Genomic DNA, 24,490 nt, shown 5'->3' with positions numbered 1-24,490 from the left:
CTTTTCCAATTATTCCAAAGAAGAGAATATTTTAATACCAAAATAATAGCAGTTCAGCTTTACTGATGTGCAATATGAATGTTTTTGTCTGTACTCCCATTCATCAGGAAAGTTTGGTTACAACTCTCCCATTGATATGCAAATAATATAAGCAATTTTTGATCAACTGCTATAGAAAATTACTCTAATAGAAGAATTCTCATTGCTGTATTATTTATAAATAATATCCCATTCAATCCACACAGATGTCTACAGCCCTCTCTCATTTCCTTTGTATAGGTATTAGAGTAATGTTGTATGGAAGGAAGGGGGTTTTGTTTGTTTGTTTTAAGGAAAGGGAAAGTTAAGGAAGTGGTAAAAAAATTTATCCTGCAAGAAATAATGCTCAGCATTGCCAAATAATGGATAATGACTCAGGGCCACATCATGCCATTGACCAATGGGATGTTCTGTTTAAAAACTAATATTCTCATATGACCCAAGCTCCTTTTTGAAAGTTGGGCTCTCACAATTAATTATAGCAAATTTGCAGAGAAATCATACTTACTCAAATTCTAGTTTTGATCTCTTTACTGTAGAGTACCTCCCAGCTGAATTATTTTTGTAAAATTGTGACAAGAACAATGCAGTTTATACAGTGTAATTGCCAGTTTCAGTAGGAGGTTTTAAAAGCAAGAGATTGCTAAAAACATTACACCCCATTCTACACTTCTCTAGACCATCTGCAATAGACCAGTTTTTACTATAGTAGTGAAATATCAGCATCAAGTCTTCCTGATTAACATAGTAATGTGTCAGCCCAACTTTGATACCTAGAAAGATACTGGAACAAATTATTAAACAATCAATTTATAAGCATCTAGAGGATAATAAGGAATTGCCAACCTGGATTTGTCAAGAACAAATCATTCCAGACCAACCTAATTTCCTTCTTTGACATGGCTACTGACCTAATGGATAGGTGGAACTGAGAATGTGATATATCTTGATTTTATTAAGGCTTTTTACGTATTCCCACATGACATTCTCATAAGCAAAGTAGGGAAATATAGTCTAGATGAAATTACTTGAAGATGGGTGCCAAACTAGTTGAAAAGCCATAATCAAAGAGTAGTTATCAATGGCTTGCTGTTAAACTGGGGATGGGGGTGCAGGGAGGAAGACATATCTAGTGAGGTTCCACAGGGGTAGGGTGACCAGACGTCCTGATATTAGGGCTTTGTCTTATATAAAGAACTATACCCTCCCCAACCTTCCCCTCTCCCAACCCCCAAAAAGTTTCCCAATTTTTCACACTTGCTGTCTGGTCACCATACACAGGGGTCTGGTACTGCTGAACATTTTCATTAGTGACTTAGATAATGGAGTGGAGATTATGCTTATAAAATATGCAGATGACACCAAGCTAAAAGGGGCTGCTAGCACTTTGAGGGACAGGATTAGAATTCAAAATAACCTTGACAAATTTGAGAATTTGTATGAAATCAAGATGAAATTCAATAAAGACAGGAAGAAAAAAAATCAAATACACAACTACAAAATGGGGAATGATTATCTAGGCAGTAGTACTGCAGAAAAAAAATCTGCTGGTTAAAGTGGATTGCATATTCACTAGTAGTCAAAAAATGTGATGCAGTTGTGAAAAAGGCAGCTATCTTTCTGGGGTATATTAACAGGAGTGTTATATGTAAGACACAGGAGGTAATTGTTTCACTCTGGTCAGCACTGGTGAGGTCTCAGCTAGAGTGTTGTGTCCAGTTTTGGTTTCCATACTTTAGGAACAATTGGAAACCAGAGGAGAGCAACAAAAATGATGCAGACCAAGGTTTAGAAAACCTGACCTATGTGGAAAGGTTAAAAAAAAAAAAAAACATCCAGTCTTGAGGGGGGACTTGATAACTCTTCAAATATGTTAAGGGCTGTTATAAAGAGGATGGTAATCAATTTTCTCCATATTAACTGAAAGTATGACAAGTAATAATCAGTTTAATCTGCAGCAAACAAGATTTAAGTTAGAAAGTTTTCCCCAATATCTAACTATAAAAAAGACTGGAATAGGTTGCGTAGAGAAATTGTGGAATCCTTGTCATTGGAGGTTGTTAAGAACAAGTTAGACAAACACCTGTCAGGGATGGTCCAGGTCTACTTGGTCCTGCCTCAGCATGAGGGCCTGGACTAGATAACCTCTCGAACTCCCTTCCAGCCCTACATTTCTATGATTTTTACAGTTAGACTAATCCCACCATATTGATTCTAACCTATCCTTAGCCATCTCATGTTTATTTTCTTTCTAGTGTTGCGGATGTAATTAAAATTGGTATAGTCTTTTCATTTCAATAAATCAAACATTCTGATTTGTACTGGAGCTCATCAAGAGAGATTTGGTTTGTATACCAGTTTCAGAGACTAATTTGATATCTAGGGAACAGTGAACTACTGCTAACAAGCCAGCAGAGGGAGCACAAATCAGTATTTTATATGAGTCACTAAAATAGTGGCTATTGTAACTTTTGTAGGATTTCACCCAGAATGTGTGGAGTTCTGAAGACCTGCCTCATCAAATATAATAATCTAAGGCAAGACCAAATTCACCCTCTGAACTTCAGAATGTCAAGGATACTTGCTTTGTAACCACATATTATTAGGAGACATATTTTAGTCACACTAACCACCTAAACAAGGTCATTTAAAAAAATAATAATAAATAAAAAACACCTCTCTCTCTTGAATGACAATATGTAGCACTTCTACATAGCACTTTCCATCCATAGTTCTGAAAACACTTTATAAAAAGTGGGTAAAATTGCAATGCTAATGTTTCAGAATGGACAAGTCAACAGTCAATTATCACCCTTGTGCTCTAGCTTTTCCAGGGTCAAACAACAATTAACTGGCAGAACTGGAAACAGAACCCATTCCTCCTAACTTCTCTTCCTGCGTTTCATCCACAGAACCATGCTGTTAAATATTGTCAAGGCAAAGGGACATAGTAGGTCACATCCTCAGCTCGTGTAAGTCAGCATAGTTCTATTGTCTTCAACGGAGCTATGCTGATTTACGCCAGCTGAGAATCTTCTTATCATTTCACAGAAATGTAGGTAAGTGGGAACCACCCAAGCGATTCCCTGTCCTTGTGGAAAGGACAATGCTCCTCAACAAACACACACAACCACTGAAGTCTAAAACAGAGTCACAGAACACACAACCCATTTGAAACCTCCTTGACTCATGTTGCTCAATCTTCCACCAAGGCCCAGTCCAAGTGGTCTGTGTTTCTAGTTTAACAACTCTGCAGAGGAGGAAAACAACATCAAAATGGAGCAAGGGTACAGAGCAGAATTAAATTTGACAACCCATTTGTTTAGTTTGGATAAGCAATGACCACGGGCTGGAGTGGTGGCAATAACAAGAGTCTACAGATATTTGAAGAGTGTAGACACCAAGGAGAGAGAGGATTATAGCATAATAAAGGGGGAGCATAAATGGAAATAAAATGAAACTGAGAGGGAAAATTTGGGCCAGATTTCTGGAAAGACTATTTCCTGCTTGTGAGATTTATTAGCCTGTGGAATAGTCTGTCCAGGGATTCTTCCACAGAGGGAGGGCAGGGAATGGTGCCACCACTTTCTGCCAGAGAAGGATAGTAGCTTTCAGGTTGAAGGCACTCAGGAAGCATGCTGAATCAGTAGATTTCCTGGATACTAGAGCCCTGTGCAAGCCTAGTTTACAGCCTGCAGTGGAACCAGGATCCCATGGTCCTCCAGGATCCACTGCCATAATAGCAGGAGCAGGATTAAAAATAGTCCTGCGCAGTGCTGTAGGGTACACATTGCCCACTTAGGCTGCATATGCCCTGGCCAACTCCAGGTTCATACAGGAAGGTACTGCAGGCAGCTTGCACTGCGGCAGCCAGTCTAGGCAGATTTTCTGCCTCTAGGGGCCTATGGCCTGACCTAGAATAATGAATCTGGCTCGGTTGATCCAATTTAAAATCTCTGGTCATTACATGAATAAAGGCCTCCTAATTTCATTTTACAGCCAGTAAAACTAACTTTTTCTAGATGCTGGTTTGCAAAGAGAACTTAATAATGTATCAAGTTTAAATTTAAATAATTTACTTCCCTTGTCAGTGTGCCATAAGGAAAAACCTCTCAAATGCCACATTCTCTCTCACAGCTTCCACCATCTGCCACTAAAACAAGGCTTTCTCAATAGATAGATTCCTCTGAGTCTGATGTATTTTGTTCATCCACTTCAAGTTTTCAAAAACAAGCTGCAACTTGTTTCTAGCTAGGAGTCATCTTCCCCAGAGGATGATGGAAGTCTGTCTCTCCCCCCCACCCAACCCCCTCCAAAAAAACCTCCAAGAATATCCTTCTACTAAAAAGGATCAAACTTGCAAATAAGTGTCTGTGGCTTTTATGCCTGCATTTTACTTGTTTCACTGAGAAGTTAATTATGTGGCAGACTCTTAAAAAGGAGAGGGGGTAACAAATTTTAGCATCTCAGACTCAATCATGTATGTTTTCTGCAAAAGTAGTATCACTAAGTACACTTTTTACTCTCCATTTTTGCACATTTTTATTCACTTATGGCTTACATTGAGATAGCACTTTTCCTCTAAAAGGATATAAAAGCACTTTGTTGACACATGGGAACAGCTACAAACAGAACTCGGCAGCCACTAGTATATGTACAGAAATATTGCATGACCCTTATTTTAATCCAGGGGTCGGCAACCTTTCAGAAGTGGTGTGCCGAGTCTTCATTTATTCACTCTAATTTAAGGTATCGCGTGCCAGTAATACATTTTAATGTTTTTAGAAGGTCTCTGTAACATATAACTAAACTATAGTTGTATGTAAAGTAAATAAGATTTTTTTTAAATGTTTAAAAAGCTTCATTTAAAATTAAATTAAAATGCAGAGCCCCCCAGACTGGTGGCTAGGACCCGGGCAATGTGAGTGCCACTGAAAATCAGCTTGCATGCAACCTTTGGCATACGTGCCATAGGTTGCCTACCCCTGTTTTAATCTATTGACATTGCAAGGTAGAATGCAATTACCCAGATTTAAATGTATCCATGTCACATGGGCCAGCACCCTTCGTGCCACAATATCTCAGTAGTAGTAACTATAGTTGTCAGGATCATATCCTTGGTTTTATGCCTCACCCAAAAGATGCAAAGTCAATAAGACACCAGCTTGGGGTGCTGGTTCTACACGGAGAAAGAATATTGCTAATGGCAGGTAGGTTTTCTTTGAGATCTCCCCCATCCGAGTTCTGAATAAACCAAAAGTTGGCAAATTGAAAAGTCCACAACTCAACGTGGTACAATGCTGCTCACAGTAGGGCGTGGGGGGTGGGGCGTGGGTTGGGCCAGGGACAGAACTTATTACCATTCACAGTTTTTCTTCATTGGCAGAAATTGCCTCTCCCTCTCTCTTTGAATTCCTGTTTTAACAGCTGTTTTGGCCTCGTCTATACAAGGCTACACAAAATTGCTCCAGTTAATTAAACTTGTGCAAACCTCTATGTGGACACACTCACAGGCGCTGACTCCATGGGTGCTAAAGGGTTCAAACACCCATGGAAAAATAACAGTGGGTGCTCAGCACCCAGAAGTCAGAGCTTGAGTGTGGAATTGATGAGTTCTGTGCTGCTGCTAAAAACTTCTGCTCTTGGGGCAGGAATTTGTTTATAATCAAAGGCAGGGTGATTAAGATAACAAAAGGCTTGTTATTAAATTAAATGAAGGATTGTTAGATGATCCTGAAAGCATTCCCAGACACACCAGTTAAAAGATAGGAAACAAAGGGTAGGAAAAAATGGTCTCTTTTCAGAATGGAGAGGGAAATAGTGGTGTCCCATGAGGGGCTTGTATTGGTCTGGGATCAGTGCTGTTCAACATATTCGTAAATGATCTGCAAAAGGAGTAAACAGTGAGGTGGCAAAGTTGCAGATGATATAAAATTATTCAAGATAGTTAAGTCCAAAACAGACTGCAAAGAGTTACAAAGGGATCTCACAAAACTTGGTGACTTGGCAACAAAATGGCAGATGAAATTAAATGTCAAATGCATAGTAATGCACATGTCAAAATATAATCCCAACAATATATACAAAATGATGGTGCCTGAGGGCTTGGCTACACTTGCGTGTTATAGCGCATTAAAGCAGCCCCGGGCGCCCTAACTCACAACGCGTCCACACTGGCAAGGCACATAGAGCGCCTGGACTCTGCAGCTAGAGCATTCCTGGTACTCCACCTCGGCGAGTGGAATAATGCTTGATGCACCCCCATTGGAGCGCTGCAGCGCCAGCGTGGATGCCCTGGTCTGTTGATGAGCTCTGATCAGCCTCCAGAAGTGTCCCACAATGCCTGTTCTAGCCACTCTGGTCATCACTTTGAACTCTACTGCCCTGCCCTCAGGTGACCAACCGTCAGACCCGCCTTTTAAATTCTCTGGGAATTTTGAAATTCCCCTTCCTGTTTGCTCAGACAGGTGTGGAGTGCTCTCAGCGAATCTTTCCAGGTGACCATGCCTCCACGTGCCAGCGATCCCCAATATGGAGCAATGGCGAGGTGCTGGACCTCATCAGTGTTTGGGGGGAGGAAGCTGTCCAATCCCAGCTGCGCTCCAGCCGTAGGAATTACGATACCTTCGGGCAGATATCGAGGGACATGATGGAAAGGGGCCATGACCGGGATGCAGTGCAGTGCAGTGCAGGGTTAAAGTGAAGAAGCTGTGGAATGCCTACCACAAAGCCCACGAGGCAAACCGCCGCTCTGGTGCTGCCCCTGCAACCTGACATTTCTACAAAGAGCTGGACATGATACTTGGGGGCAACCCCACCTCCACTCCAAGGACCACCATGGACACTTCAGAGGACAGTTCAACAAGGCAGTAGGAGGAGAAGGAGGAGGAGGAAAGCGGGAGCGAGGGTGCTGAGGAGAAGGAAGACACCTCGGAATCCCTAGATGCATGCAGCCAGGAGCTGTTCTCAAGCCAGGAGGAAGGTAACCAGTCACGGCGGCCAGTGCTTGGCGAAGGACAAACACCAGGGGAGGTGCCTGGTAAGTGGCTTTTATTTTGGGAAGGAAGTTATTCGGTGCAGGCTCTTGGGGCGAGAAGGGTTAGGGCTGAATGGATGCCTAGATGTGGAATAGGGCATTGATGTGCTCTCTCACATCGCGGTAATTGGCCTCAGTGATCTCCTCAAAGGTCTCATCCAGAACTTGGGCAATGCGCTTGCACAGGTTTCTTGGGAGAGCCACTGTGGTCCTTCTCCCAGTCAGGCTAACTTGTCTGTGCCACTGTGCTGTGAAGGGCGGGGGAGGACCATTGCTGCACACAGGCAAGCTGCATATGGGCCAGGGCGAAAGCCACATTGTAGTAGAAGACCCTCCCTTGCTTTCCAGGTCACCCTCAGCAGCGAGATATCTTCCAGGATGAACTCCTGTGGAAAATGTGGGGACAGTGTTCAGTATAAGGGCCCCCTGCAGCGGTTGGCTCTCCCCAAGGCACAAAAACCCTGAGGACAGTACAGCCATGAAACAATCAGTCCCCCTTGACCCTGTGCTTACTCACCATATTGGGGTTCTCATGGGTTATGTGCGCTCGCTTTGGGACGGGCAAATTCTGCTATTGTGTGCACTGTGCTTGCTCTTAAGTACAGGGGAATCATTGCTCTGTCTGGTGTGAACAATGCTGCCTCTGTTAAGTGTTGCATTTTGCATTAACAGATACAACCTTGAGATCTCAGCTGTCCGTGTTATCACTGGCCGAAGGACTGCAAAGAATTCAGAAGAGGCCACGTAGAAGCAAAGAAGACATGTTGCATGAAGTCATGCATCAGTCCCTTAACAAGAATCTAAAAGTGCAGGAGCGGAGGGAGAGTAAAAGGAGGATCCACCAGCACAATGAGGAGCACCAGCAGAAAAGCGCAGAACTCCGGCAGCAAAGCACGGATCCGCCAAGCGGACTTGATCCAGGTACTTGTAGCCATGCAGGTAGAGCACTACTGTGCCTCCCCCAACCTTGCAGCCCTTGTCCCAAAACTCTTTCCCTTGTGCCCCCATGTCACCTCCAACCCACTTTCCGCAACATCCGGGTTCTTATCGCCACCAGCTGCCTCCCGTAGCTTCACCACCCAGACCTGAAAACTATGACCATTACCCACTGCATTCAACCCCCATCACCATGCATTATAGCCATCCTGAAGTGCAGCAATCAGACAGGAAGTCTGAGTATGAGAACAGGACATACACAAATCTGTGACTGAACCGTTCCCCACCCCACCCCCTTGCCCTTTCTGTTTCCCAAGCAGTTGTGTTTCTTTTCAATAAATGGATTTTTTGGCTTTGAAAACTTTCTTTATTATTGCATAAAGTAAAAGATACCTTAGCCCAGGAAAGCAACAGGCACTGAAAGTCAGCATATCAAACACAGATTCCAACTAACATTGGAACCACTGCACTTCAATCCCGTTCAGGGCACCAAACATTACTGGTGACTTTCAGCCTCAAATTGCTCCCTCAAGACATCCCTAATCCTTGCAGTCTGGTGCTGGGCCCCTCTAATAGCCCTGCTCTCTGGCTGTTCAAATTCAGCCTCCAGGCATTGAACCTCCGAGTTCCATGCCTGAGTTAATCTTTCACCCTTCCCTTCACAAATGTGGTACGTCATGTGGATATAACCAAGGGGATATTGTCATCTGCCAGGTCCACCTTCCCATACAGAGAGCGCCAGCAGCCCTTTAAATGGCCAAAAGCACACTCCACAGTCATTCTGCACTGGTTCAGCCTGTTGTTGAACCACTCCTTGCTGCTGTCAAGGCTCCCTGTGTAGGGTTTCATGAGCCACAGCATTAAAGGGTAAGCAGGATCTCCTAGGATCACAATGGGCATTTCAACTTCCTGTACAACAATCTTCTGGTCTGGGAAAAAAGTCCCGGCTTGCAGCTTCCCGAACAGGCCAGTGTTACGAAAGATGCGTGTGTCATGCACCTTTCCAAACCAGCCTGAGTTAATGTCAATGAAACGCCTACAGTGATCCACAAGCGCCTGGAGGACCATAGAGAAATACCCCTTCCGATTAACGTACTCGGAGGCTAGGTGGGCTGGTGCCAGAATTGGAATATGCGTCCCATCTATCACCCCTCCGCAGTTAGGAAAACCCATTTGTGCAAAGCTAGCCACAATGTCATGCACTTTACCCAGAGTTACAGTTCTTCTGAGCAGGATGTGATTAATGGCCCTGCAAACTTGCATCAACATGATTCCAATGGTCGACTTTCCCCACTCCAAACTGATTAGCTACCGATTGGTAGCTGTCTGGAGTTGCCAGCATTCAGACTGCAATAACCACCCACTTCTCCACCCTCAGGGAAGCTCTCAATCTCGTGTCCTTGCACTGCAGGGTGGGGGAGAGCTCCTCACACAGTCCCATGAAAGTGGCTTTTCTCATCCAAAAGTTCTGCAGCCGCTGCTCATCATCCCAGACTTGCATGACAATGTGATCCCACCACTCAGTGCTTGTTTCCCGAGCTCAAAAGCGATGTTCCACTGTGGTGAGCATGTCTGTGAATGCCATAAGCAGTCTCGTGTCATATGCATTACTTGCGTCGATATCATCGTCTGAGTCCTCACTGTCAGTTTGGCTCTTAAGGAGTAACTTGACTGCCAAATGTAACATGCTGGCGAGACTCGTCAGCATATTCCTCAGCAGTTCAGGCTCCATTCCCGCAGACCAAAAGGGAAGACAGAGTACACAGTACATAAAACGTTGAAAGATGGCACCAAATGTGGATGGAAGCACAGGGATTGCTGGCATGTGAACTGATGCTTCATGGGGCATTGAGACAGAACCCAGAATGCCCTGCATCCCCTGCCCCCTTCCCACAAGCCACAGCGCCAGAATGGGAAGAGGTGCTCTGTGGGATAGCTGCCCATAATGCACTGCTCCCAATGCCGCTGCAAGTGCCACAAACGTGGCCACGCCAGTGCGCTTGCAGCTCTCAGTGTGGACATGCTGCAGCGCTTTCCCTAATGTGCTCTCTGAAGGCTGGTTTAACTCAAAGTGCTCTACATCTGCAAGTGTAGCCATGCCATAAATTAGCTGTTACCCATCAAGAAAGATCTTGGAGTCATTTGCAGTATTCCGGAAGCACTAGGTTTCCAGAGTACTGCAAATTCATAAGAATCCTTCTCACTGTGCCTGTATCATCTTGAACTGGGGAATGCTCATTCTCCTGCTTCAGAAGACTCAAAAATTATCTCCAGTCATCAATGGGACAGACACAACTAAATAACATAGCCATCCTTAATGTGCATCAAAATAATACCAGGGAACCTAGATGTAAATAAAATTGCTAACAGTTTCATCCAGAAAGCTACAGTGAAACATAATTTCTTTAAACTGGGATGTTAGTGAAGACAGATTGTAGGTGATTATCATGAATTACAGCATATTAAGATTATTGCAATGTAATTATGTCGTTCAGAATAATTGAATCATTATTAAAATAGTAAAGATACCACATTCAATAATTAGAAAATGAAAGAAGTGTATAAATATGCTGAACATAGCCTCCCCCCAAAACTGGCAGAGTCCCCACCCCCCACCCCACCAACACTCACACACTCCTCTTCAAAAGCACCCACCAGAAAAAATGAAAGTCAGCACCTATGTACACACTTGTTTCAATTTAGCTTAAACCAGTTCCTAATTGACTTAAGCTAAATCAAAATAAGCCTGAAGCAGAATGAGTGTCCACACAGCCTTTTGTACCAGCTTAATTCAGTTTAAAAATTACACCTTAAACTAAACTGGTGGAGCTCTGCATTCAGACAAGCTCTTAGGCTAGGTCTACACTGGGTGGGCGGGGCATAGCTGAAGTTGGCGTATCTTAGGTCGATTTACCTGGCCGTGAGGACGGCGGCAAGTTGACCGCTGCCACTCCCCCATTGACTCCACTTCTGCCACTCGCTGCGGTGGAGTTCCAGAGTCAACGGCAGAGTGATCGGGGATCGATTTTATCGTGTTTACACTAGACACGATAAATCGATCCCCGATAGATTGATCACTACCCGCCAATCCAGTGAGTAGTGTAGATGTATCCTTAGTTTCCATTTGTCCTTGTACTTCAGCAGTCTCCTCATTCATGTCACCATAGCTCAGAGAGTACTTTTGGCTAGTTAATGAATATCAGTTTTAGTCATTATTCTATTGTAATAGTGTCTAGATGCCACAGTCATGAGCAAGGACACACAATAGTTAGCTGAACAGTTTCCATAAAATGAATCACAAATAAGGTTGCCAACCCTCCAGGATTGGCCTGGTGTCTCCAGAAATTAAAGAGTAATCTTTAATTAAAGATTATGTCATGTGATTAAATCTCCAGGAATATGTCCCACCAAATTGGCAACCTTAAAAGGCTGACTTACCTTAAAAACTGCTTGACAGTGAATCTTTAAGGGAGGAAGCAAAGCACATGCTGTACTAGGTAGCATGGAAAGCTCTATTTTAGAGTTCTGGTGCTCAGCATTGTTTGTGATTAAAACAAACATGAAGAAGCTGACAGCTATGTTCCCAGTGTCAGCAGAATGAAAAGTCTCATTCAAGTGCCCAATTTTCAGATCTGCTGAGCACCTGCTGCTCTCATTGAGGTCAGCTGGTGCCAGGGGTGCTCCATTTGCACTATTTAAGATTTTGAAACTGGTTTTAGACACAACATTGTGCTACAGTATTTGGCACCTTTTGTCATGTTTGTTTTTTAACCCTCAATGCCGTCTTTTGATTAACAGTTTCCTTTGCTGGAGTACATTCGGCTTTTCCCTTGGATGTTCAGGGCCACTGGTGACACTAGCATGCCATTTGCTGCTTACAATAGTTTTGTTTATAGGCTGCCAGCATAATGGAATAAAACCCTCTGGTATCCATCATTTGTAAAAATAACTGGTCTCAGTGTCTCTTCACTTCATTTTAGAGGTAGGTTATAAACGTGAAGATTTAACAGGCTATTTTGCTGAAGGAATAAGATTTTTTTAAGATTCTAGTCTTCGTATATTTAACTTAATATCTTCATACTGCTTACTTACCTACATCTGTCTGCCAGAACAAAATGCCTCTGTATTTTACAACATGCAGTCTTCTGCTAATTCACATGTATAAGTTGCATTAAGTTAATGAGATTCACATGTTCTCTTTTTGATATGCACATTCCCATGAGCGAGCATTAAGTTCTTATCCTGGTAGCTCAGTAGTTATGGGTGTCTAGTTTAATTCTATTATATGTAGAACAGGAAGTTTAAAAACTTTTAGCTAAAAAAAAAAAACACCACCATTTGAAACAATTGTCATTTTACATTTTGGTTAATACTCACTACATCCTGCATTTGGATTCTATCTAATAGTAATTAACGGTGAGTTTTTTCCTGTGACAGAGGATTGACGCTGCTAAGAAACCAAAGACCTCCACTGGGTGATACAGCCCAAGCAATGGAACATAAGCTACCCTACACCTATAGCCTGCCTCAGCCCTGCTTTGTAGAGGCCCTCTAGGAACAAGAAATCAGGTTAGACTCCACACTAATGCGGTTTTTGGCATCTCTGCCGAGGTGGCATTAAGTGCTAAACTTGCTGGCTAATAGTGACACGTGAAACACAAACTTATTTTGTATAGGCCACAAAGCTGCCTTGATCTGGTAAGCATGTCTCAAAGTCTAATTTCAAGGTAGTAGTTCACACTGTACAGAGGCCTCAGTTGAGACTGACAATATTTTCTAATAAGATAGAGGTGTTTTACTGCTATAAATTGTGATTGATCTAGAAGATCAGTGCCAACCTAAGAGTTTAAAAAGTACTTCTTTAGTTGTTTTTTTTACTTTCCATTATTTACAGTACATTATAAACAAAAGGCCATAACAAACAAGTCCCCCATCAAGTCGTGCAGAGAGAGATGGAGGACGGGGGAGAGAAATTACTTCTGTTTTGTTTTTTAAGTATGTGGAAAACATCAGTTCTCCTCCCCTATCCTCTTCATCATTCATCCTGGTAAAAAACAGATGACTAAATGTTGCACCTGAGCTGATAAATTTTAAACAGTTTTGCAATCCTGGAATAACTCCTGTACATACAATTACCCAGCATCTGAAGAGATCCAAAAGCACTTTACAATATTCACACAGCAGATAAGGTAACATTATTAAATCTGACCACTTACACACGTAGTATTTTTTGTTGACAGAGGATCTGAGCTGGAGCTGTAATTTTTGGAGGCTTTCCTGTTTTCCCATATATATGTTAAGTGAAACGGATCAACTGAAAATGAGACTTGTGCTTCTTGTTGAGATGCATCCCCATTGTTATTGTTAATATACTGGCTCATTACCCCCAACAGAAAGCCTTATAATCAACTAGTCTATCAGCAGCCCCATTTGTTTATTCTAAGGTTAATTTTATAGTCATTTGCTGCTTCTGAACCAAGTGATGCAGCACTAAAAGTAAGTTGTCTGGCATAGTGTCTTCCCAGTGAGACTCAAATCACCCCCAACAAAAACAAAAAACAACAATGGAAATGGGAGCATCCATTAGACTCTCTCCATTTAGGTCTTGTATACAATAAGGACCCAGCCTAGAATACTTTTACTCTTTTGGGGAGTGATTATTTTCCACTAAAATTATTTGGATTATCAATAGTGGTTTCAAGATCTCAAACAATAGGAGGTTCTTCAACTATGCCTGTGCTCCTGAAATGTTTAACTAATTTAGGCTATGTGCTCCATTTTGGTAATGAGTAGACAGGGTTAAAGTCTTAAAAGTTAATACATATCATAGGCATCCATCCAGGAAGTGTAATAAGCAGCTGTTCGTATGGCTACATATGAGAACTGATCAGAAATTTCCAAGCAAATTATTTTTCCATCAGAAAATGCCAATTTATTGGCCAATTGGGCTCCTGGGTAGAATTTCATTTTAATTTTTTTTAACTGTTCCAATTATTTCACAAATTTGGTTTTTGATTTCCCTTTCATGGAAAATTTCTACTTTTTCTTCCAAAATTGAACAAACTCTTCCCCTCTCCCTCCCCCTGGCAAAAACAAAAAAAACAAAAACAAAAAAACTAACAAAAAAACCTCAAAACTCAAAACAACCAAGACAGAGGGAAATTCTGATTTTTGACCAATCCTATTAGTTATACCAAAATAAGAGATTTCAGAACTCCAAATAGCAAGCAGTTATCATATATAACTCCCTACTGAAAACAGCAAGGTCCATTTAAAACTAAATAAATAAAAATCAAAATCACAATATGATTCATGCTTTTCTCAATACTGTGTGTGCAGCACTGCTACACAGTGGCAGGCACAGTCATATGCATGTTGCACACTGGATGTGTACCATTGGCCAGGACAGGGCAACCAGCAGAGGTAGAGGGCAGTTTGCCCAGGGAACCCCATTCAAGAGGCTCCCAAACCAAGGGGGTGTTGCGACCTGGTGCACTGGGTTGCAATGGCATCAATGAAGACCCACTCCTGTGAGCTGCCCAGCTATCATCCCAGCAGAGAGCTCAAGGGATGGCAGGAGAAGAAGAATGCAGCAAGTCCTGCCCACCTAGGTAGTTATTCCCTGAAATTGGACTAAGTACTGACCCTCCGCCCCCCAATCACCCACACCTCTCTGGGTGGGGGAAGAGAGGACTGACCCTGCTGATACTCAGGAGGTCAGGCCAATTTGCTCCATGTCACTGCCTCTCTGAAAGCAGAGGGGTTGCATGGTGGCTTTTACCTCCTGGGAGCAGTGGGAGAGATTCTTCCTCTTAGGAGTGGTATCCCTTGCCACTACCCCTGCTTTGCTGTTATGGAAGAGGGGTCCCCTTCCAGTTGATCTGTGGCAGTGCCTCATGTCATGATGTGGCTAGGGCCCTCAATCACCTTAACATGACCCTGCCGGAGGGAGCCACTCCCATGGGACTTTAACCTAGTAGGCAAATGAAGATGGCAGGCCTTGAAGGTAAGCCCTGGACTTGGAATTGCGAAACAAGTTCTTGGCTTGGCCACAAGATGATTATTAAGTATTTTAAGTGCTACTGAAATACAAAGTCCCAACCAAGTTTGGGCCCCACTGTGTGCTGTGCCACACACATAATCAGAGTCTCTGGCATATCAATTTAACAATCAAAACCAGGCGAGAGAGATGGTTGGAGGGGAAACAGAGGCATCAAGAAGAGACATGACTTGACCATGCTTAGACAGCAGGCTAGTGCAGAGCCAGGGATAAAGCCCAAGCAGAGGGTGCAGCATAGTGGGGCTGGAACCTGGGGTGCTGCTGCACCCCCTGGCTTAAAAGTAGTGATAACAAAATACCAAATACATGGTTTCATCATTGGCTCCCCCACTATGAAAAACTGTTCCTGCACCCTTGGTGCAGCATACTCACTACTCCATGCCCAAGGCACAGTGTGGTGAGAGGGAGAGAAAGACACCTCTTCATTTCATTTTACAGCCACTTTCAGACAGCTAGTCCCATGGGGGAGGGACCCAGCACCCCCAGTGAGATTCTGCCCAGCCTCCACTGGTGCCCTGCTTCCCCATCATTGCTTTCCGCCCAGAAGAGGCAAAGTTATTGCACCACATACTGTACTTGAGCCTGAGCTGTGCCTCGGTTTCCCCATCTGTAAATGACAGATAACAGGCAACCAGAATCTGCAGGGTTTGGATACAAGGGGGAGGGAAACTGCTGTTGCAAGACTGGGAAATAGACAAGGCCTTGCAAACAGGAGCACGCACAGTCCAAGACCGGAGGTCACCCAGCGATTCATCCACATCACGAAGGTGGTTACGTGCCTTCATCGTTCAGTTGGTCCTGCAAGGCTGGCGCTTCCTCTGCACTCCGGGCTCCCTGAGCAGCAGAGATAGCAACGTAAACAAAGGCAACAGCCCCGGGTGAAAGAGTGCGGCGGCTCCTTTAAGAGGCCATCCCAGGGGAGCCGCTGCTTCTGTGGCACTGCTGCAGAAACCATGGCCAGCCCATGGCGAGCCGCGAGGAGGCGGCACCCGGGCGAGGCTGCACAAGACAGAGGCAGTCCCCCCCCCCCCCCACACACACACACCCGGGCTCGCGTGGCTCAGCAGAGGGACGGTGCAACTTTCTCCCCAGCCCTGGGACCTGCACCGCGGAACGCCGAGAACTCGGCCATAAATATCCCAGCTTAATTCTGAGCCAGCATCAAATCCACTTAGCAGACTTAGCCCCGAGTCGTCAAGGCTGCAACAAGGGAGCCCTGGGCGGGCTGGAGAGATAAAAAGCGTCATTCATGGACCATTGCAAGGCACGGGTGCGATTTCTAGGCAGATGTTCAGCAGAGGGGAGAATCTTCAGCCAGCGGCTGAAGAGTTTATTCTCCTCTTCCTACGGCCCGCGGAACCCGAAACAAGGCACCCACGGGTAGGGGGTGGGGATTGCTAGGACAGGTCTTAGAGCTGCAAAGGGCCCTTCTGTCTGAAAACAAGCGCCCGGCACTGAGGCCTGGCGTCTGCTCTCCAGGCTGGTTATGTAAGGAGCTGCTGTTTTCTCAGCTGGCCTCAGGGTTTGGCTGGTTGGAGAGACTCCGGGAAGAGGCAGCCCAGAATCGTGTTAAACCCAACGGTTCGATGAACGTGTCTCCAGCGGGCAAGCAGCGCGGTGGTGTCACCGCGGTAAGGTGCAAAACCTACGCAAGGGAATCAAAACACTGGGCAACAGGCGCCTGCGAGGCAAGCTGGGGACTCTGAGCAGGGAATTAGAAGTCACTTCAGTACAGCTCTGGGAATTATTATTTTTTAAATAGCTGAAACAAACAACGTCAGAGCGCCACGGGACAGCACATGGGAGGAAGGCTAAAAGGCAGTGTTTGGTATCCTAGCGTAACCCATCCTCCCCCGTTGGAAAAAATACCGTCATCAGCTCGACCCACGAGGACGTGCCTTTGGGTTTATTCCTGGCCTGTAGATACCCTGGAGAACCGTGGCCTTTCCAAGAGCGGTGGGGCTGGAGTAACACTATCCCACTCAGACAGCTGGAGGTCTTGGACATGCATCATTCACCGAACCTCACTTAGTTCGGACACGTGTGGACACAGCCTCCTCCCATCACAAACTCACTACTGGTTATCAAAAGAGGCACACGCAGGGGCAGTCACCACGTGTGGAGGCGATAAGAGAAACGGGCAGAGAAGAGTTTGTTTCCACCGAAAAGTGGTCACGCTCAGATTTGTACTCTTGCTTCTATAGCAACGATTTCCCCCTGCCCTCCAGAAAGGCGTGTTAAAAACACACAAGCCAAGGAGAAGTGAATCCTCATCACCTCCCGGGAAGGGCACAATGTGGATTTTAAACAACTTTACCAAAGCAGCACGGCACCACCTCCAAGGGTACGATATACCCCGCAGGCAGGGTGCGCGCTATTTTAGGCCACTGATATTTACTTCGGTAATTCACAGGAAAACCAATGAAGCCCGGGAGATCAGAACTGCGCAGGATTTAGTGCCAGGTTGTGTCGTATCTGCAACAAAGACACCCCACACCCCTTTCCCTTATATTTCATGAAGAGGAGCGGAAACATTCACACACCCGCAGCAGAGAACTGGCAAAGTGCTATTTCGCTTCTCCCCTTGTCAGAGCTAGCAAGAAACACCTTGTGCTACTGGTGTCCTGGTTATGCAATAATACTAATGTGTCAGCGAATGTGCCTTCGTTGGTGTATTAATGAGTAAGCAATTAGAGATGACAGTTAAAGATTAAGCTGTTTTGGTGGAAAGAGAAAAGCCCAGGACTGCAAGGCACAAGTTTATAAATATAAAGAACCAAAATGTATCCGATTACAAACGGCTCATTGTGTTGCACTGGGAGAGAGAAGTGGGCTCATAATACGATGCATGCTTTGCCCACTCCACTCAAGTCAAACTAATTCCTGATTACTATTTCACAACCAAGTCGGGCCAGTGTAACTACTTAAATTCTTGCTGTTCCTGAATTCTTGTGTTACTTAAAAATCTCGCGCAATTAAGCCGCTCTCCCTGCGCAGTAAGAAGCACATGATTAATTACAAAGTATAGAGTCTGTAAATAGACGCAGACATTGAGAGCGAACAGGTCTCCAAGATGAACCCGTTTATATTGAACTAGTCACAGTTGGTAAGGTGGCCATCTGCAATGTTTACTGACCCTCTGTATGCCACTTTCATTAGCTGCGGGAGAGACAGCTGCCTACACTGAGAAGAGGGGCCACAAACGCTACTCCAGCTCCCCTGGTAGCACCGGCTGAGAATTTACCGGTATGCCCGCTGAACGCACTAGATACCCCACGCACTAACCCATATGGGGAGAGCAAGAGGGACAAATATGCCACTGGGCTCCCCTCAAACTAATAAGCCAATGCTCCATGGTGGGCCGGTATCCCAAGAAATGCGTTCCGCCGACACGTTCGGGTTGCCCAGATATTAGAGAGTTTGGCTTTGGAGGTTGGTTGGGTCCGGGAACCTCCCCTGGGCACGACTGGGCGAAGAGAGGGGTCGGACAGAGGGGGGCCAGCGGGCTGCATCCAGGCCAGCGCTTGGAGGGGAGCCGGGCTGCAGGGAGAACGGCCCCAAGGAAGATACCACTGGCCCCGAGAGGTGACAGCCAGGCACCTCCTCTGCATCTCTCTCTACTCAGAAACACCTTGCGGCGGCTGCTGCTCTGCGCCTAAGCGCGTCCCAGGCAGCTCCATCCCGAGCGCAAAGCGCTGCCCGGGGCTCTGGAGCGCGTCTGGCTGAGCGCAAAGCAGCAGGAACAGCTTTACTAGAAGGAGTTAAGAGCGGGATCTGGCTCCAGTGTTCACCGGAACTTGCCCCGGCTAGAAATCCCCACCTACCCTGCAATATCTGTGCCTCGGATACTGAGCCTGTGGGGAACGACAATCCACGCAGCCCTGTGCTTTAGCAACACCAGCTACTAGCCCCCGAACCAGTTCCCGCGAGTCCGCCAGCCCATTAAGCGGAACGGGACTAACTCTGGGGCGCAGGCTGCAGAGCGTGGGTCTGCTTTCCGGGGGTTTTGTGGGGTGGGGGAACAGGACCCTGTGATCAATGCATCGACAGACCCTTAGAGAGAAGGCCAATAACCCCCAGCCAGCTCTTACTTTTCGTGCTGTGCGTTTTCCTGGATGGCCCCCAGAATCGCCAGCCCTGGCCCCGCCGGGTACGCAGGGAGGATGCCCTGTTGCAGCCTGCATGTGGCCAGGTGTCTGTGATGCTCGTCCTGCAGGCAGGCGTTTTCGTGGTACAACTTGGCCACTTGCTGCTCCAGCTCGTCGATCCTCCGCTTCTGCTTCTCCAGCAGCTCCTGCTGCGTCTCGATGATCTTGTTCAGCTCCTTCAGGTACCCCGCCGCCTTGCTGGGGTTCTCCGCCGGGCTCTCCATGGCCTGGCCGGCCACCCGCCCTGCCCACCCCTTGGCGGCTTTGGGAAGGGGCTGGAGGCGCTGGCCGGGCTGCTCCGCTGAGAACTTAGGACGGGTGGGGGGGTAAATAACGCCCCGGGCAGGGCCACTCCTCCGCTGGTAGCCGGCTACCTGGAGCTAGGGATGCCCAGGAGAGCGCCAACGCGGCGCGCAGCGGCTCCGACTCCGGGCCGCCATTGCTGGTGCTCGGCTTCCTCCGCCTGGTCCGGCCCGAGGGGACTGAGCCGGCCGGGGCTGCAGCCGGCGCTGTGTCCGCAGCAGGAGCCGCCGCTCTGCGTCCGCCTCCTCCGTGAGCCCCGCCAGCGGGAGCGGGCTCAGCCTCTCGCCTGCGGAGCTCCGCGCCCCCGGGAAGCCGCCGCCGGCAGCAGCGGCAGCGGCGCGCAGCCCTTCAGAGAGCAGGACACGGGAGGCGAGGGGCTGTGCCTGATGCCCGGCTGATCGCCCGGCGCAGCCCTCGCCTCCCTCTGCCTGGCCGCCGCCGCCACACGCGCCGCCCGAGTCCCTCTGAGCCCCGCGGCTGATGCGCTTTAAGTAGCAGCAGCTGCCTCCGCCGGCGGCCGCGCGGAGTTTGCAAAGTGGCGGCGGGTCGGGGGCCGCGAGCGGGGCTGAGCGGCAGGAGAGGGGCTTGGCGAGGCGGGCACTGGACGCATCCCAGCGCTGCCCTGCGAGAGCAGCCGGGCTGATCCACTCCCCTCCCCTGGGCACGGGCGAAGCGGAGGGTGGGACAGAGGGGCGGCCAGCGGGCAGCCTCCCGGCCCGCGATCGCAAGGGAGCCGGGCTGCAGAGAGGACGGCCCGGAGGAAGATACCACCGGCCCCGAGAGGTGACAGCCAGGCACCTCCTCTGGGCCGTCCCCTTTCAGAAGCAGGCTGGTCCTGCGTTGCACCCAGCCCGGCCCCACCGCTGAAGGAGAGGTGCCCACGGTGCACTTAGTGGAGACGTCCTCTCCAAGCTATGGGGAGGGGAACCCCAGGTGCAGGTGGAAACCTCTTTAAACCTCGCTTTTTTGGGGGGGAGGGGCGTTTCACTTTCACTAGACAGCGCTGTCCTCCTTCCTCAGCGAGCTGGGGAGCAAATAGAGTGAAGAAGGGTTTTTTAAAGGTGTGGGGGGGTCCTCCTTAAAACGGCAGGATCCTTCACTAGGTGTGTTACAGCCATGCACCTACCCATCACTCACCCCTCCTGACCCTGCAGAAGGCGGAGAGCGACATGTAACACAGCTCTGCCACTCCGGGCTTAAAGGCAGGCCAGGGATTGCCTGAGGCCATGCTGCATTTTTAGAACCATCGACCCAGCCATCAGCGATGCAGGATTATGAGAGACCTGCTGGAAGAATAAGGAACATGGGAGTAATTACTATTCAAATAGCACCAGTGTGCTGGGTGCTTCAGAGATGTGACCTCTCTCCCAGCCTGCCTGAAGTCATACTTGCTCGGAGTAGTAGTGCAGTGTACCAAAGAGGCAGTCTGCCTCTTCCAACAGCCTCCTTGACATTTCAAACCTCTCCTAATAGAAACTCTGTGGTCTGTCAAGATTGCATCAGGCTGGAGAAAGTTATGGGGAAATCATGTCCCTCCCTGTTCCATAGCTAAGTCCAGGAGAATGGATGCACAGAGTGCTTAGAACAGGGGTGGCCAACCTGTGGCTTCAGAGCCACATGCGGCGCTTCATAAGTTAATATGCAGCTCCTTGTATAGGCACCGACACCGGGGCTGGAGCTACAGGCTCCAACTTTCCAGTGTGCCCCGGGGTGCTCACTGCTCAACCCCTGGCTCTGCCCCCACTCCACCTCTTCCTGCCCCCTCCCCTGAGCCTGCCATGCCCTCGCTCCCCCCCACCCCAGAGCCTCCTGCATACCACGAAACAGCTGATTGGGAGGTGCAGGGAGAGAGGGGGAGGCACTGACCGCAGGGCTGCCAGTGGGCGGGAGGCGCTGGGAGTAGGGGTGGGGGAGCTGATGGGGGGCTGCTGATGTATTACAGTGGCTCTTTGACAATATACACTGGTAAATTCTGGCTCCTTTTTAGGCTCAGGTTGGCTGCCCCTGGCTTAGAAAAACAGAGAGGCTCATAAAGGAAGTGCCAGTGGTGATGTAGCAAGGAGAAGGATGATGAAGATGTGAGGAGACTCTGTTTTCTTTTCCTTTCTCTCCCCGCCCCACTTCTTTCTCTTCCTTCATCATCAAGTCACTTCTTCCCCTCAAAGAAACTTTAAGTTTTCATTGTCTCTGAATTGTGTTGCTGCTCTTGTCACTAATTCACTGGTCCCTTCCTCTGCCAAGTCAGCTCTTCTGGAGGCTGCAATTTTTCCTTCTTTGCCAGGATACACTGCCTCTGGAGTATGGCTGATTCAGCAGAGTGGAAACCAGAGGGCTAGTGGCAGCAAGGCTACTATATTAGGCAGAATTATCACACCTCTCCCCCATCCACAGGCCCAGCAGCTGAAAATTTTCATAGCATTTTTTTTTGCAGTATAGAATATTAAAAACAGACACATACCTCACCAAACTACAGCATTGGGCTCATTCTGCTTTCTTTTCCCATCTCCCCAATACAACTGACTTATGAACTCAGGGGAAAAACAAACCAACAAAAATCCTGAAATGAAGAGATTCCTCTCTGGCAATTAGCCTAAGTGTATTAAAACTTTTATTTTCAAAGGTATATGAATCATCAAGTCTCATTATTTCACCTTAGATGTAGTTTCCTGCACTAAAGGGCTGTTTTCCTTAACAGACTAATTGAATCATGAAATAATGTAATTTATAGCACCAGTGAGGACTAACAGTCCTGTGAATGGGCAGAAAAACCCTTTTGGTCTGATGAATCTTCCATAACCTCTGTTAAATACACTACAACTACACTACACCACATCCACCCTAATTGAATTGGCCTCGTTAGCACTATGAAAAGTAATTTTCCCTCTCTTGGTATTCACCCCTTCTTGTCTACTGTTGGGAATGGGCCACTTTCACCCTGACTGAATTGGCCTCCTTAGCACTGACCCCCCACAACTTGGTAAAGCAACTGCCATCTTTTCATGTGCTGTATTTTTATACCTGCCTACTGTATTTTCCACTCCATGCATCTGATGAAATGGGTTTTAGCCCACAAAAGCTTATGCCCAAATACATTTGTTAGTCTCTAAGGTGCCACAAGGATTCCTCATTGTTTTTACTACAACTATTGTAACTCATACAGAAGTTGATAGGTTAAGGCTAAAACCTTCCACAACTTGATTACCTTTGCCTCACTAGAAAGCTGCTGAAAATTATTGCGGCTCCTGGCAATGAAGCACTGAATATACTGGTGGTTTTCAGCACTAAAACTTTCGTTGCTCAGGAGGTTGTTTTTTCACACCCTGAACGACTAACGTTTTAGCACTGAAAGTGGCAGTGTAGACAGAGTCTTGGAATGTTTCAGAATATGTGTAAACCTACTGCAACTCATCACATTGGAAAAAAGTGTGTACAATTTCCATACAAATTGCTGAAGAGATGTAAAAAACATGAAGAATCTCGCATCACAGCTATTCCCAGTTGAACAAACTGCACCATATTAATTGATGCAGCCAGGTTATTCATCACTGGGTTAAATCAAGCAGTAAAGAGTGGAGAAATTCATATATTCATAATAAAATGCAAACTAGGACACCCAAAATTCATTAGTGTAGCTGTATACATTAAAGGCTTATTAAGTATTTCACATGCGGAAGCATAGCAGCCATTAGTACAACTAGTATCTGCTTAAAAGACATTTCTGGTAGATAGAGATTCCTGTGGCCCAGGCAGCATTGGCATAAGTGACACTAAACTTGATTGAAAGAAACATATTCCTCTTTCTGGGGTTATTATTTAACTTCTTCCACAGATAAAAAACAGAAGCCCCTGATTTCTTCAACTACAGAGCTATGTCATGTTTACATGGCTAGTACCCTTTAAGATAAGCCACTAGAGGAATAAATAAGCTAAATCAGAAAGGTCCCAGCTGTCTGTCAGGAGCCTCTCCTTTCTCTGAGAGGATACCAGTAGTTTGTCTACCTTCCTGAGTTCATTAACAAGCTAATGAGAACTGCCTGCTGTCAGTCAGAAGTCCAGCTGCTTTTTCTCAGCCACACTAGAGAGGGAGGAACTCACACCCACCCAGCAGGAATTCCACTCTGAGGGACCCACCAGCTGGCCTGGAGAGAGAGAGCACATCCAATCTCCAGAGGCTCCCTAAAAGCAACAGTTGGTTTCCTAGATCCCCACTAGTGCCCTGATACATTGCAAATGCAGGATAGTAGCCCTATAAGGTCAATTTCAGTGGTCCCTTGATTCCCAAAGAGCCTGCATGCCACATCATGTTGGATACATTAAGAAAATGCGCAAACTCAGAAAATAAGCATATTAATGGAATCAGTAACACATTCAGTTTCCATACCAGTGTGGGGCAGGTGCAAGCAGTTTGTCACAACAGACCCAGCTGTACTGTAGAACAATATAGGGAATTCCAGCCTAATCTGTTTAAACATGGAAGCTACAGAAATAGCATTTTGCTTATTTGTAACCCTGTTACCTTGGGATAGGACCCTGACCATTTTCATAAGCTAATCAGGGCCTGGTCAATTCTTGCATGGGAAAGTGCAGGGAAAACGTGCATGCTGTAGGAAATATTGTTGATCATTTTAGGAGGAGGAGTTTCCCCATCTAGCCAGTAATGAAGAAATGAGGAGCCACTGTGCTTTCACCTGAGATGTATTATACTGCAGCTTGACCTCTTATGGTCATTCACTAGCCCATGGCACTATTTGCAAGAGTAAGGGTGTTAAATCCAGTGTCCTGGCTAAATAGTGATGGACATGCCCAGAAAAGAAGACTATCATTAAGATACTTGCTCATTTTATTGCCTTGAGTGCCTGGTTCTCAGTTTATGATTATGGGGGAAGGATGGTCTTATTAGTATGGCAATAAGTATCAGAGGGGTAGCCATGTTAGTCTGGATCTGTAAAAGCGGCAAAGAGTCCTGTG

General features: G+C 46.5%; 1 protein-coding gene across 2 annotated transcripts in view; it reads right to left on the bottom strand.

Moving 5' to 3' along the window:
- Positions 1-19,748, bottom strand: part of IQSEC1 (IQ motif and Sec7 domain ArfGEF 1) — a 688,386-nt gene extending 668,638 nt beyond the window's left edge. Inside the window, exon 1 of one of the 2 annotated variants that reach the window (XM_045024040.1) lies at positions 19,163-19,748. In XM_045024040.1, coding sequence (XP_044879975.1) covers positions 19,163-19,443 — 281 coding nt within the window. In that variant the 5' untranslated portion in view covers positions 19,444-19,748. The remainder of the gene's footprint in view (positions 1-19,162) is intronic. The other variant, XM_045024037.1, reaches the window with a different exon arrangement.
- Between the last annotated feature and the right edge of the window lie 4,742 nt (positions 19,749-24,490).

The sequence above is a fragment of the Mauremys mutica genome, chromosome 7 (genome assembly GCF_020497125.1).
Source record: "Mauremys mutica isolate MM-2020 ecotype Southern chromosome 7, ASM2049712v1, whole genome shotgun sequence".
Taxonomy (NCBI): Eukaryota; Metazoa; Chordata; order Testudines; family Geoemydidae; genus Mauremys; species Mauremys mutica.
This window is presented reverse-complemented; position numbering and strand designations above follow the sequence as displayed.